General features: G+C 38.7%; 2 protein-coding genes across 4 annotated transcripts; both read right to left on the bottom strand.

Moving 5' to 3' along the window:
* Nucleotides 1-4,253: 4,253 nt before the first annotated feature.
* Nucleotides 4,254-7,289, bottom strand: LOC145813453 (uncharacterized). The gene is made up of 4 exons (XM_082908881.1): nucleotides 6,601-7,289; nucleotides 6,213-6,290; nucleotides 5,076-5,240; nucleotides 4,254-4,516 (listed from the first exon to the last, which is right to left on the bottom strand). Exons 1-4 carry the CDS (start codon nucleotides 6,733-6,735, stop codon nucleotides 4,451-4,453), a joined length of 444 nt encoding a protein of 147 aa, XP_082765007.1. The 5' UTR covers nucleotides 6,736-7,289; the 3' UTR covers nucleotides 4,254-4,450.
* Nucleotides 6,212-12,286, bottom strand: LOC114295657 (protein argonaute 4A-like). Of its 3 annotated transcripts, XR_014356539.1 has the most exons (7): nucleotides 11,916-12,286; nucleotides 11,435-11,493; nucleotides 11,261-11,335; nucleotides 10,297-10,394; nucleotides 10,121-10,218; nucleotides 9,657-9,770; nucleotides 9,491-9,533 (listed from the first exon to the last, which is right to left on the bottom strand). XR_014356539.1 is itself a non-coding variant. In XM_082908882.1 (4 exons), exons 1-3 carry the CDS (start codon nucleotides 10,474-10,476, stop codon nucleotides 8,988-8,990), a joined length of 342 nt encoding a protein of 113 aa, XP_082765008.1. In that variant the 5' UTR covers nucleotides 10,477-10,552; the 3' UTR covers nucleotides 6,212-6,729; nucleotides 7,901-8,987. The 3 variants fall into 3 exon arrangements, 1 of the variants encoding a protein (XP_082765008.1); XR_014356538.1 differs by having other exon boundaries at nucleotides 9,657-10,218; XM_082908882.1 differs by lacking the exons at nucleotides 9,491-9,533; nucleotides 10,121-10,218; nucleotides 11,261-11,335; nucleotides 11,435-11,493; nucleotides 11,916-12,286 and adding exons at nucleotides 6,212-6,729; nucleotides 7,901-9,035 and having other exon boundaries at nucleotides 10,297-10,552.
* Between the last annotated feature and the right edge of the window lie 2,452 nt (nucleotides 12,287-14,738).

Raw genomic sequence — 14,738 nt, 5'->3', positions numbered from 1 at the left:
AGTCGAAGCGCCTGATGGAGGCCATCCACGGAGGAGAATGCAGGGCACATATGAATGGAGTAATGCTGGCCAGAAAGATCCTCAGACAGGGCTACTACTGGTCTACCACGGAAGAGGATTGTATCGGCTTTGTTCGGCGATGCCACAAATGCCAGATCCATGCAAACCGCATGAACATCCCGCCGTCAAAGCTGTACAACATGACGTCCCCATGGCCGTTTTCAGTTTGGGAAATCGATGTGATCGGAGCTGTTACCCCGAAGGGATCAAATGGGCATGAGTTCATCCTGGTCGCGATAGATTATTTCACGAAGTGGGTCGAGGCCCAATCATACGCGGTGTTGAAGGCATCGCACGTCGCAAAGTTCATCAGAAACAACATCATCTGTCGTTACAGGGTCCCAAACGAGATAATTTCAGATAACGGTTCCCACTTCAAGAAGGAAGTGATAGACTTGTTGGAAAAATACAATGTGGCTTTTCATAAGTCATCCACATACCGGCCGCAGACCAATGGAGCGGTTGAGGCCGCCAACAAGAACATCAAGCATATACTACAAAAGATGGTGGAAACCTACCGAGATTGGCCAGATAAGCTGCCGTTTGCTCTGTGGGGCTACAAGACTTCAATTAGAACTTCTACCGGAGCGACTCCATATTCATTAGTTTATGGGATGGAGGCCGTTCTACCTATCGAAATTGAGGTTCCGTCCTTACGAGTATTGGCTGAGTGTCAAATAGCCGAAGCAGATTGGCAGTAGAGCAGGTTTGAGGAACTCATGCTCTTTGATGAGAGAAGACTGAAAGCACTGTACCATGTTCAAAGTTATCAGCGCAGAATTGCCCGGGCTTTCAACAAGAAGGTTAAGTCCAGGAATCTAAAAGAAGGGGATTTGGTGCTCAAAGACAACCGAGCTCCCATCCACGACCCAAGGGGCAAGTTCAGACCCAATTGGACGGGTCCCTACATCATCAAAGCTATCTGGTCAGGTGGAGCTGTGGTTCTGATGGACCTAGATGGCCTGGAATTCTCCCAACCGATCAACATGGACAAGTTGAAGAAATATTACCCTTGAGAGGCTCGCTAGGTCGAAAACCCGAAAGGGCGACCTAGGCAAAAGTTAGAGCACAAAAAATTAGAAAATATAAAAACCGAGCTCGCAAGGCTGAAAACCCGCAAAGGGCGGCTTTGGCAAAAGGTAGAGCGCAAAAGGAGAGTGAAAATACCCGAGTGAACCTAAGCCTGAACTACGTAAGGCTTGATTCCCATCTTTGGGATACGTAGGCAACTTCATCCTGGAGTTCAGCCATAACCCTTTTCCCCGATCAACTTTGTCCATTTGATCATCTCGGTCATCTTTGTCTATTCAGCATTCAAGGGTTCGGTTATGATCTCCGGTGCAGTGCTCTTCAGACTAGGGGCAACTTTCCGTTGCTGCGCAGTGCTGCAATGCTCTTCAGACTAGGGGCAACTTTCCAGTTGCAGGGATCCGGGGTTGTACATCTCAGAGACAGATCTCAGGTGTGTCCAGTTCTGATCCATATCGAAAATGATTCTGAAAAGTTTTAATAAAAGTTGACTTTGTTCAAATTAATCTTCTTACAACTAAGACCATTTTTGGACCAAAGCGGAAAATTTTCAGTACCACAACCTTCAATTTCATTGATTTCAAAACAGAGTTCTCCTGCTCTTGCATACAATCGAAGTTGCTTTTTATTACATTCATAAAGAAAACTTGAAAGTACTAATAAAGCAATAAATCCGGGGCATAGTCAAGTCAGGTGCTCCTGTGCTCCCTCCTAGAGCTGGTCGAAGCCTCTGATGCCAAGCTGGGCCCAATCTGTGCCTCTTCATTGAGCCAATCCACGCACTCGTCAGACAAAGTATAACTGAAAGTGGGAGCGGGGGCCAAGAGTTCTCTCGTCCTCCACGCGATGGCCTGCCGAGCAAGCTGTGCGCCTCGGGCTGGAAATGCAGCAGGATACTCTATCCCCTCTGGCGGGCAGGTCTGATCATGGCCGAATTGGCGTCGAATCCGAAATGGGAAGTAGAATACACAGTGAATGAGACCAACCAATTGAATCCCAGTGTGCCGGGACATGTTGTAACTCATTGCCGGAAGACTCAGCCAAGGACACCGCCAAGCAATACAGTCTGCGGACAAGCGACACATCTAAGCGAACCACCATCCCTCATCCAGGGCATTGACTAGACGGTGCCGGAAGAAGTAGCCGCGAGCTGAATATGTTGGGCAAGAGTCCACAACCTGCAGTTTGTCCATCAACCATACCTGGGAAGGGATGAAAAATGAGAGAATAAAGAATAGAGAGATGTACGAGGAGAGAAAAGTGAGAATAGGGCTTTGTGAGAAAAGACCAAGCTTGAGGGCCGAGTGATGTGAGCAATGCATGCGTGAGATTGGGTGGGAAACATTACCTGTAGTAGTAGTGGACTCCATGCTAATCTGGTCGTCTCATGACGATAAAAGGCGTCTAAGCCCATCAACGTCTCAGCCAGAATCATGACAATACAGCTCTTGCCCTCTTTCAAGCCTTGGGCAACCTCGGTCAGCCGGACACTAGACCCTCCGGAGCCTGAGACAAATAGAAAATGAGATAGCATGCACAAACAGAGGGCGTGTGTGGACGTCCCCCGAACGCCCCGGGAGGGTTAAGTCCCGTTCCGTTCATTTGGGGTTACCACAGTTCGGACTCGATTTGTGTCACGGTTCTTAATCTGAACCAAAGAGTCCAAATCTGGCAAATCGTTTTGAGAAACAGATTTTTGAAAAAGTAGTGCCAAACATGGACTGCTTTGCCAGATACAGAGTCGCCACCTAAATATTTTAAAATGGGGGAATTTAGGAAACCCTGACTCGGTGCCGAAGGCCACATGTCCGTCATCACCGGAGTTGTCTCGGCTCGGGAGCTTGGGTATGATCGGGGAAGGTCAGCTATGAGCACCCCCTTTCGCCCGGTCCGAAGACCGGCCTCTACTAACCATGATATCTGATTTTGAAAACTTTATGTGTTCTTATTCCGGTTATTAGCCTAGAATTACTATGTTATGCGCACCGCAAACAAGTATAGACCAAGTCGCCTAAATTGGAACAAAACATTTCATGTTTGTTTTGAAAATGGTTTGCTACTCGCAAGTAGGCTAAAATGCAGGTTTTGCCACCCTCAAGTGGGCTTTTAGAAAAGATGGTTTTGCCACTATCTAGTGGGCTTTAAAATTCACAGTTTTAATGCATTATCCCAATTGAAGCAATTTGACCTCCACCCACAGGCATTCAAGCAATTTATCTCATGTAAACACTTAGCCGCATGGCAAGCATACTTATTATGGCAACATTCACATACATGTTGGATGCTGAAGCATAACCACTTACATTGTACTCCGTGCCAAAACAATAAACTAGTTAGCAAATGTGCATGTCCTAGTTCATGTTATTTTGCCTAATGCAACACATACAAGATGCAATTTTAGTTAGGCTCGGTTAACCTAAATATGGCATACGATATGCAACCAACTGATTCATGTATTCAATTTTGAAATTTGAAAATACGAATGCGGTTAGTATGATGTACCGAGCCCGGTGCATGTCAACAAATGCAGGAATGCACGCATGCATATCATAAGGTATGCTAATTTCAAAAATGCCCTAATCTACCATCATAAGCAGGTAAATAAAAGGGAAGAAAGAAATGGGGATTGGAAGACATACACACACTCACCCACACTTATTACATGTTTACCCTCACTCAGAGAGTCCGAATTAATATTACAGTCCCAAATAATCACTGCAAGAAATTTGACTTTTAGCGGCGTTTCAAAAACGCCGCTATAGGCTTGAAAAACGCCACGATAGAATTTTGCGACGTTTAATATTTTCGTCGAAGATACGGCCGTCGCAATAGCTTAGCAGCGTTTCAAAAGCGTCGCTAAAAAGATATGACGGCGTTTTTTAAAACGTCGCAAAAAGTTTAACAGCCACTTACTTTTCCGTTAATGATGTAATGGTGACATCATTCAGCGACGTTTTTTAAAAAACGCCATCTATTTTTATTTTTAATCCTTGCCACTGATGCGATGTCATGATGACATCATTTAATGAGATTTTTTTTTCAAAAAGAAGTCTTTTTTATTTTTTTAATTTTTTAAGAACACAGCCCAATTAATTGAGAATTTCACTAGGAATAGAAATTGAAAATTAACTGAGAATTTATATATATTTAACTAGGAACAGAGATTGAGAATTAACTAATAATTAATATAAAAGAACATAGATTGGCTCAAATTTGAATTACAATGCCAAATTAAAGATCATAAAAATTCTAGTTCATCTCCTTGGAGATTTAACCCTACAACTTTCCAAATCTCAATCATATACTGTCAAACAGTTTGAATTTTCTTCAAATCAGCCCCCCATGGTTGCCATGTTGTTGTTTAGTGCAAACCTAAGGTCAAAATCTCCATTTTCTCCATGAGAATACTGATCAAGTCTGCTTGTACCTACACCACATACAATCTTTATAAAATTAAACAAGGAAGAAATTGGTTACCAATAGGAACCATCTGAAATGAACAAGGTAGTTTTTTAGGGGAAGCCATCTTAACACGTGCCATAAAGACACATGTTAACAAACAACATCTTTTTATACATAGCATGCAAATGAAATATTAATGACCCGACAATAAACAAGTCCCAAATTCAGAAATGTTTATTATTTATTTTCAGTGTGATTGAAGATACCAAGGAACAACAAAATTTTACAATGATAATTTGCGCCTCTTTTTTCCTTTTTCTTTTTCAGAAGCAATAAAAGAGCCAACAAAAAAAAAAATTCCCATAATGATAAGGGCTATTAGTTATCACACTATATCTACACTATCAAATTAGTGCAGAATCAATCTTCATGTCTGAGGATTGAATGCAAGTCATAACCTTCATGAAAATGATGTAGTTGTAAAAAGGGAATGTGGCAAGTTCTTAAGCATGTTTTTTCAGAACTTTCTTAATTTTCATTTCAGAGTTCATGAAAGAATGTCTTGATTGAATTAGGAAACTTACAGCATTTTCTGGGGGAAGAACATGTTCAATTGGTGAATCAGTATCACATTTTGTAATTATTCCTCCAAAAGATTCTTGAATCTCCCCATTTTGTTTCTCAAAGTCACCAATCCTCCGGAATTTGTATTTGGGCAGCCGTTCAATGTCTTCCTTTGTTCCTCCTTCCTGTTTTCATACAGAAGTTAATGCCAAGTCAAAGAAGAATCATTCAACATTCAGAGTAAAGGTGATGTCAAATAACCAAACAGACATTTGGTAAAGCAATTCTAAGTGCAGACTAGATAGTTGCCTATGAACCATTTTAACTTAGAGAGAGAGAGAGAGAGAATTAACAACCCAAACTCAGATCTCAGTTATGATCCAATGCTCCTAGCATGATATCTCCTCTTTAGGAACATAGTACAAGGTAGTTAGTGCACTAGTATCTCGAACAAGCTCCACCACTATAGTCATAGAAAGAAATTTCTACACTCTATCCTGTGTAATTAATGTTACATTTTCTTGCAGACAATGTGCCAATAAATTCCATGATGTCACTCACTCAAAGACATAAGGTGTATTCAAATTGCAAACAAAGTAAGAAGTTTCTGTCCAAACTCAGATAACTATTTTGCAGTTGAAAAATCTAGGATTAGAAATATAATATATTAAGTCTTTCATGGAAATAAACACAAAACCAAAGAGACACTTCTGTAAATTACCTAATCTGCTACTGCATATAATATTGCAATTATACATGTCATTTTAATAAACGAAATTTTAATTCTTACGAAATTTTTATCAGAATTATGTAACATTTATAGTTATGTAATTAAATGTCATTTTAATAAACGATTTAAAATAATAAATCTTGCCATAGGCACATTATTTTATATATAAATTCAAAAGTAAATAAACTGATTAAACAAATCTAAAATTATTTTATATATAATTATTTTTGCCATAGGCACATTACTTTATCTAAAATTGAGGAGACTATTCAAAAGTAAATAAACTGGTTAAATAAAGGTAAATATCTAGAAACGATCCACCTTAACTGTTATTAAAAGTATATACGAGGGGTGAAAAAGGACCAAAACACCAAAATAGGAGACAAAGTATTCATCAAGTACATCAAACTATAGTATCAGGACATACCTGAGTCATCATTTCTGGCCGAATTGACTGTTGAAGCACGCAGAGAGCACCATTCTTACCATGACTAGAACAGCACACCTGAAAAGTACACCCAAATGAAAACAACAAAGGCTACCATTTTTTTTTTCTTGATAAGTAAGAAAGGTTACCATATTACAAATGTACAAAGCAATAAACCATTAGAATTGTATGATTTGCTGCTTTAGGAATGTCAGTCCAGTATGGATTAATAAGAAGCAAAATATAATAATTTAAGAAAAGAGTTTCAAATAATAGCATTTAACAGCAACTGTACTCAATAACATGTATAACCAGACAGTAGAAGCATGATCAAATTAATGCCCTAAACCTTATTATTAGCATCAAGTTTGAAGAAACAGAAACCAACCAGTTCATAATTACTTTGCTTAGAAATTCCCACCGCATTTGAATCAGCATTAATCCTTAAACCATAAGAGAAGTCCTTTATAGGACCAACATTAATCAGTGAATCTCTCACTGCAAATGAGAAACTCTTCTGCATGGATCAAGAAAGCATAACATTACTAGAAAATAAATAATAAGACGATAAACAATGTAAACAAGCTGCTAGATTAAAGATAAAAGCCAAAATACAAACTCCCAAGAAGACAAATCAATTTCACTAGAAAGTAAAGGTTGGTAAAGCTGCAAAAGATGAAAAATAAAGAAAGAATGACAGGTGCATGATGTGAATCCATGTTACAATAGCAACATAAAACACATCAAAATGACACGGACATACTGAAATAGCAAATTCTAATAAAGTAAGACTTGGGCACAGGAAGAGAGTGCAGAATTTAGGACATTTTTTTAAATGTATATGTATTTCATATAGACAAATCTATAATTTTTGTTGATTTGTTCAAATTTCTAAAACAAAATTTGCACACACAAAAAAAAAAGGATAGAAAGAAAAGCAGAAAACTCAACCTATATCACTTTAAATCAATGGGTTACTACTCTTTCCATTATTACAGATTTTTTGCTTGCAGCTGCATTCTTTTCTATTTTATAAAAAAAAAATTGTTCATTACATGCTTGTCGTGCTTTGACTGACTGAACTGGACAAAACCTTGTCCCAACTCAACAACAAAAAACAACATATCACTATTTTCATTTAAAAAATCAAATTAAAATTTACAAGTGGAAACCAAAAATTTAATCAACCCTTTAAGGACTTAAACCTCTGAATCACAAGGCCTTTGATCCAGATACTTGAAATTTGTTAACAACCCATATACGGCAAACACTCTAGATTATGAATTTAAGAACACCCAGTTTCAAAGAAGTGAAAATTTGGGTATCAATCCCTTGCCATAATGTACCATTGGAGTCTCTGCCGCTGTGTCGCCACCCGTCCCTCTTCGTCTCTCTGATTTCAGAACTGAGAGAAAAGAAAAGAGGGGGAGGGAGGGGGGGAGGGAACTATGTTCAAAACAACGTCGTTTGGTAGCACTGCAGAGACCGTGGCAGAGGATCCGGACACAGTGTTAGTGTGGATGGTGATGATGTCAGTGGTGCAGTGATGGTAATGATGATAGGATGTCAATGACAGTGGTGATGGTGTTAGGATTCCTTTGATAACTAAAATTTTTTTTCATTTGACTTCCCAAACATCATAAAATATTTTTAAAATTTTGTTCTTGAAAATACAAAAATAAATTTACCTCTCTTAATACCCCACCCCAATTCTGAAGCTTCTAGGATGGACTGTAATGGTGGGGTTCAGGCTCCCCTTAGAAGTCGGACCAACTCCACCATTTTTCAGAAGAGACATCACTGGACATATGTTCGTATATGGCCGCAAGCAGGTTAAAGGACATCATTTACTCTCCTACAATTACCAACTCAGGCAGTAAAGATAAAGAGAGAAAAATAATTAACCTTAAAAATTAAAACATAATAATAATAAGATCATCTGACACCGTCATGGATTAAAAACCCATCCAAAAACTTCAGGTCCACAATCATTTACTACAAGCTCTGATCCTCAACAACCGTGTTGACTAGAGATATCAATACCTGTTGGACGCCTAAAGAATTTTTGTAGAAACAATAATATTAGCTACACCCTTGATGAAAGATTAAAAGCACCAGGGAAATCAATACAGCAGGACTCCAATGTAGATGTCCTGTAAGTTGTAACACTGACGTGTGTGTATGGAAAAGCTAAATTTAGAGAAATCTAGTGTCCGGCATGGACATACTCCCACACCATTAAGGACACCACTTTTCTTCCTAAAAGAAACAGACCTGACTGTTCATGCAGAAGTCATCCTCCATGAGTTGCTTCCGAGCAATATCTTCACACACGACTAACTGTTGCAGGTAGCTCAAGGACAAACCCACAGAATAGATATAGCCTGAGAACTATACTTATCAAAAAACTGATTACGTCATTTAAGCAAAAACATATACGCAAAATAACAAATGAAAGAATCACAAACAGATAAATATTAACTGCAAATCAAAAAGGAGTTCCACCAATCACAATACATCAGTTCACTCAGCTAGGGATAATTGTTTAATATCAAGAAAAGACGGGAAGGAAAAACTTAAACCAGTTTCCATAATACTTCAAACCTGAAGCTATTCAAGCAGGTCTACCCAAATATTCACATCTTCACGTCGACGCATTTCTAGCACAAAAACATCAAGTAGCCTTCGGATACATGAAAAAACAGCAGTCTTTAAAGAGCCAAACAGACCATACCAAAAGTAGAGATGTGATCAATTAGAGGCCACCTGAACTTTCTACTCCAGTTTAGATGCACCCAATTCATTCTTAGATTTTGACATTACCTGCAAAAAGAGCAACAAAGAGCCTGCATTAATGGAAAGAAGTTGAGATTCGTTGATCCATGACAACTTGGGTCTCTTAGGTTCCTGAGTTCAACACTCATCAATACATCATTCTTAAACTAGAAAAGCAATTTATTATTATTATTTTTTATTATTATTATTTTTTTTAATGACTACATTTTATAATATGTAGATCACAAGAAACTCCAATTATCTCACAATGTTTTCTTAAATAATTACGAAACAAGAAACCTCTAGAACTTTCCTAATCACTTCCAAATGGGCAGAAAATATGATATCGATGAGAAAACAACCATGAAAGATACTACCACTGGGAAAACTTGTGTATAAACTATGAAGCAAGCCTGAGTGGTACTTTCACATGCATGAACAAATACAAACTGCACATATTTACACACAATCAAGCAGTGGCGGAGCCAAGATTTTGATTGATGGGGGGTACCATTAAGTCGAATCCTTAGCAAGATCAATCACAACCTAAACGAATCCAATTTCCATTTGGTGATAGAACAACCAAAGATCAACATATCACTATTTTCTTCGTCTACGGTCCTTGAAACAATAATACCCATCACAAAAAAACAAATACAGGGTACTTACAATGCCCTTGTTCCTTCCATAGTTATTAGGTTCTCGGAAAAGATGACTTGTATCACAACGAGCAGAGAAGTTGACAACTGCCCACCGTTCTATTCGGATGGGGGTGAAGAGTTGCTTTAAAAGAATAAAACAAGAACAATTTAATTGCCAAATTAGTTCACAAAGTTGCTGAATTTAAGCAAAATAGGGAATGTAAAAGAATTATCAATTTCTGCAACCCTCCACCTAAAGTTGGAACACTTCTCTTCCATTATTACGAGGAAGATAGCTAGGCCGTTTTGGTGTTTCAACATCAAGGCATGGCATGAATGCAGAATAATTAAGTTCAATGTTATCCACCATCAGCATTCCTCACTTTCAAAGAAAAACTTGGAGAAACAATAAAACAAAATAGCATTATAAGTTTTCAACTGTAATGTATCAAAATAAGAAGTTCCATGCAATTAAACAAGCAAAGCACTTACAATTGCTGATTGCAAGGCTTTTCACTCAAGCCTATGATCTTAAATTCCATGTTGCTGTGCCTTGTCTTAACCGTCATATTTTTTAGCATTTTCTTAGCCTGAACATGTCCAAACAATTACAATTTCAATAGACAAATAATAAAAATAAAATACAGAACAAACTACCAATAAATTACCTTTGCCCAGTCAATATTACGAGGTTCCCGTGCATTCTGATTGGCCAGAAGAAAATCAATCACAGGTCCAGGTGTTAATATCATAGTTGTAGACACATCTGCACAATGAATTGTACGCAGCATTAAAAATGGAAAAATCCCTAAAAGAATGACTGCCTCAACAAAAGGCAACTCCTGCATTCAACACCATAAGTTCATTTAGCAAAAAGATAGCAGATGTGGAAACAATAAGAAACACAAACAAAAGGGGAAAGTCGATGACCTTCCTTGTGGCCTAGTGGCATGGGTGGCAGCACTTAGGTGCTTGCAAGGGTGAGGTAAGGGGTTCAATCCCCCAGGTTGCTAACTTTCGCAAATGAAAAAAACAAAAAAACAAAAGAGGAAATGTTAAACAAAAGAGGTAATTATTTCTATATTGTTTCAATATAGACTATCAGTAAAATAGCTCAGTCAATGCATCTTCGAATGACAATTCCCCTGTTTTCTATGATCAATCAAACAAAGGCTAGTTAATTTTCAAGGTCAAATTGTAGTAAAGATATAAGGAGGCTATTGTACGTTATGTATATAAACTAATACCATGATGATTCATTTCATCATGGGCCATAGATAACTTTTTGTTTGCATACGCTGCTCGCTTGGCCGTATTTCTTTTAATTCTCCATTCTTCATCTGACAAGAAAAAACGATTAATATATTTCAAAAATCTATGTCAAAGATCATGTTCTATAGCATATTACTTCTACAGGCCATAGGATCCCTTTGATAGACCTCATAGTTTGGGAACCATTAAATGGGGTCCAACTCCTTAGAATGAGCCTAATCTATACAAGACAATCAGATTCATCTCTTTAGACCAGTCTTATATGAGACAATGACTGAAAAGAAAATGCTATGGACCATGGTAAAATAGTGAAGCTGATTACAACCTACTTAAATTGCAATTCAACCAACTGAAACTTACCTCAGTTTCACCAGCAGTAGCAGCTACTGAATGAGCTACTTCCATCTTCCTATTTTTTTCAAGGAATGCAGCACGCTACAAAAGATTGTATGGTCAAATATGTGAGTTGTGAAGAACTAAAATACTATCATCAAAATGTTTTAGTTTAATATGAAAATATCAGACAGACAAAACCTCTAATGGATCCATGGCTGCATTTGATTTGTAGAATCTGTCCAAGAAAGACCCTTCAACTGAAAACAAAGAAACACCAAAAGAAATCAGATGTAGATGTACAATATATTCATAATTGATGACTCAAATCATCTCAAAAGCATTTGAAGATCCCCCAAGTCTTTGTATCGTATCTTGTTGTCTACAGGAAGCATGTTTCAATGCAGATATAAAAATATGTTCTACCAATATACAAACATAGATTGAAAAAACTGAAAATAATGAGATTGAAAAACAGAAAGATCAAAGTGAATGAGATTCTATTGAAAAGAGAGCAGACCAAAAATAGCAAGTGAAAAGATTAAAAAGAGTACAATTCGACTGAAGAGAGGCCAGATCGAAGAGCGAGGAAGATAGTAAATCATGTGTTTGAGACCAAATCTGAGAAAGAGAGAGAGAGAGAGGACGAGACCAGAGGGAGGGTAGCGACGGGAGGACTAACCTTAGGAGGAGCTTCAACAGGTAGGGCGCATCCAACGCCATCGCGCTCGAAACCCAATATTCATGATCTCGTCTCCTCATCTTGCTTCGACTCGACCAGTCTTGGTCCCGATCCCAAACCATGATCTCGATCCTTTTTCACTCCTCGGTCTCTTAACCTCACGTTCGTGCAAATCAACCGGTTCACCTTCCTCTGCAAAATTATCCGAGTCAGAATCAAGAAAAACAAACAATCGTGCAGAAATTTCAACGAAATCGATTCAAGAATCGATGGATTTAGAAAACAATAGAGCGAGAATCGAAATCGAATCTGATGAATCTCTCAAGAAGTATGCGGAGAGACAGAGAAAACCTAGATCTAGGACGAAGAGAGAAAACAATAGATAAAAAACGATAGACGGAAAGAGAAATGGAGACGGAGCACCGTTATAAAGCGAAACGCGTGCTTAAAAGAGGATAATAACGCGTGTTTTTAATTTCACTTTATGCTTTCCACGGCGTTTGTCAAAAAAACGTTGTCTCAAAAACGTGGTTATAGGCAAATTTTGTTGTAGTGAATAGACAAATAAAATTATTACAAAGATTTCTAATTTAATTTAAAGGAAAGGTGGCGAAGGAAAGAAAAGGGGTAGCCGCAGCCTCTGCCTCGGGATACGCGAATGATGCATGCTCGAATCCGTCTTGCCCGAAAAACCCGTACTGTACCCCTGTCGCCTCTGTTTGTACTGCCTTATCTTTCTGAAAATTACCAAAGTACTGGAGCAAGTTCCTTGCATCCTGCAGAGCACTGCCGGCCGGACAGAATTACCACCGGCACTTCACAATTCCCATCGGCATTTTATTGGATTCATCGGCACTCCAGATAGTGCCGGTCGGCAGAAACTTCCTGCAGAAGACAATTTGACAGCAAACAGAGAACAGACAGTGCATGGCATGGAGTTCTTGGACACATGTAAGCATGGTCATGCTTCCTATCATATTTTGAACTCAAAGAAGCATGACCTTCGATCTTTGAGCCATCAATGGTGCATGATGGCTCAAGGGATCAAATTTGCCACTGATTGTAAGGATGTATGCAACAAACAAAATGAAAACCGAGGCCTTATCAAGTTGGAGTCAAAGGTCCCGATGACCGGGAATCGAGGCACATTACATCACTTGAAGTATGAATGGTCCTTGATTCCCACACTTGGTTTGACACCCCAAACCGAGTAAATGCAATGCATGTTATGCTCATAAGGCTCAAATGCACTATGCCACCAAGATGTAAAGCACAACAAACATTATGCAACCAACATGACAAAATGTATGATGCCAAGCATACAAGGTACAAACATGATGCAAACGTGGACCAATTTGACCATGGGATTGATATGCTACAAGGCTTAATGGAATAACCATGCAAAAAACATGAAGCAAGCATGCAAGAGGGCCTAAAAGTGATAAAGGTGCAGACCTTTATTCTCCTCTAAACAGCACCAAAAATGCTCAACATGATAGACAATCAACTCATGTGAACAAGCAAACTTATGGTCCCGAAGTTAAGGCACAAAAGGGGACAACTTTCCCCCACCAACATGACCTCTCATGGCATGATCAAAGCAAGTAAAAAAAAGAATTTTTGCATGCAAAATAAGACCCTAAAAACTCCTAATATGGCAGCTAAAGTATCTCTCATGAAGCATATGCACTAAGGCTCATTCCTAGGCATAAGAGGACACACCCTCAAGGCATGAAAGAGGCCATGCATGCACACATACAAGCATGATTCTTGGACTAAAATGTGGTCCTTAGATGATGTTAAATCATGAGGGTAATCACAAACATACATGCTAGAAGTCAATGTGCTCAAAGCTTTCAAGCCAAAATACAAGGCAACCCTAACAAGCATGTCAAGCATGATCAAATGGATAACCACCAAACTTTAAGCATGGGAAAACAATACTAAAGCTTCATGGGACCAAGCCAACATACACAAGAATCATGGCCTAATCATGATATGTACTTCTAAGCAAAGTAGAGCAATACAAAGCAAGTATTACAAGCATGCAAGGAGGCATAAATCCGGCCAAAAACAGAGGTTGCATATGACCTAAAATGCCTAAAAAAATTCTGAAATGAGGCCAAGGATCATCAAGCACACATGCTACCCTTTTGAGCTCAATAAGCAAGGAAACAAACCATGAAGGGAGAGGGGTGTCCCTCCCCTATGCAAGACTTCAAACCATCCTTTTTTGACACTAAAATACACTGATTTTCAGTGGTTAAAAAAAACCAAAACACTGAAGTGAACAAAACCTTATGAAAGGAGCAACAAAATGGATCAAACAAGGCCTATAAGGGTGAGTTTGCACTCAAACCACAAAGTGACCTTAATGAAAGTGCTAGAGCAGGAAAATATGAGCCTTTTTCATGTTATACATAAGAGCTAAAACAGCAAGCAAGATAGGTAGAAAACTATTGCAAGTTTGGGGAATAAAAAGCAAGATGCTCACCCTTGAAGAACCCTTGAAGAACAAATGGTCTAGCCCTCTTCTTTTGATCAAAACCAGTCCAAAAACTCAAGAAACAACCTCCCAAGTCCCTCAATCTCGGAATAAGGTGTAATGGTGTGTGCAATGGTGCAAAAGTAAGGTAAAAACCACCTTTTGAGCTAAGAAACACACACAAGAAGGGAGAGAGAGAGAGGTATAGAGATAATATGTATCTATATCTCTAAAGGCTGGTTTTTGCTTCTAACTTTCTAACCTAGAACCAAGAGGAAAGCCCCTCTCTTATAGGACTCCCTCTTGCAAAGCTTATACAACAAGCTTGGCTAGAGGGA

The sequence above is a fragment of the Camellia sinensis genome, chromosome 15, assembly GCF_055761805.1.
Source record: "Camellia sinensis isolate YWXY chromosome 15, ASM5576180v1, whole genome shotgun sequence".
NCBI classification, from domain to species: domain Eukaryota; kingdom Viridiplantae; phylum Streptophyta; class Magnoliopsida; order Ericales; family Theaceae; genus Camellia; species Camellia sinensis.
Note: the sequence above shows the minus strand (reverse complement) of the source record. Positions and strands in the feature narration are given on the sequence as shown.

What these genes read in the sequence shown, in the direction of transcription:
- LOC114295657 (XM_082908882.1), bottom strand. Translation starts at nt 10,476, where the DNA reads ATGCAGGAGTTGCCTTTTGTTGAGGCAGTCATTCTTTTAGGGATTTTT. An exon ending in GTAATATTGACTGGGCAAAG is followed by an intron (nt 9,771 to 10,296) that starts GTAATTTATTGG and finishes ATTCTTTTAAAG; the next exon opens with CAACTCTTCACCCCCATCCG. An exon ending in ATGGAAGGAACAAGGGCATT is followed by an intron (nt 9,036 to 9,656) that starts GTAAGTACCCTG and finishes CTCTTTTTGCAG; the next exon opens with GTAATGTCAAAATCTAAGAA.
- LOC145813453 (XM_082908881.1), bottom strand. Translation starts at nt 6,735, where the DNA reads ATGCAGAAGAGTTTCTCATTTGCAGTGAGAGATTCACTGATTAATGTT. An exon ending in AGCAAAGTAATTATGAACTG is followed by an intron (nt 6,291 to 6,600) that starts GTTGGTTTCTGT and finishes TGTACTTTTCAG; the next exon opens with GTGTGCTGTTCTAGTCATGG. An exon ending in GGCCAGAAATGATGACTCAG is followed by an intron (nt 5,241 to 6,212) that starts GTATGTCCTGAT and finishes GTATGAAAACAG; the next exon opens with GAAGGAGGAACAAAGGAAGA.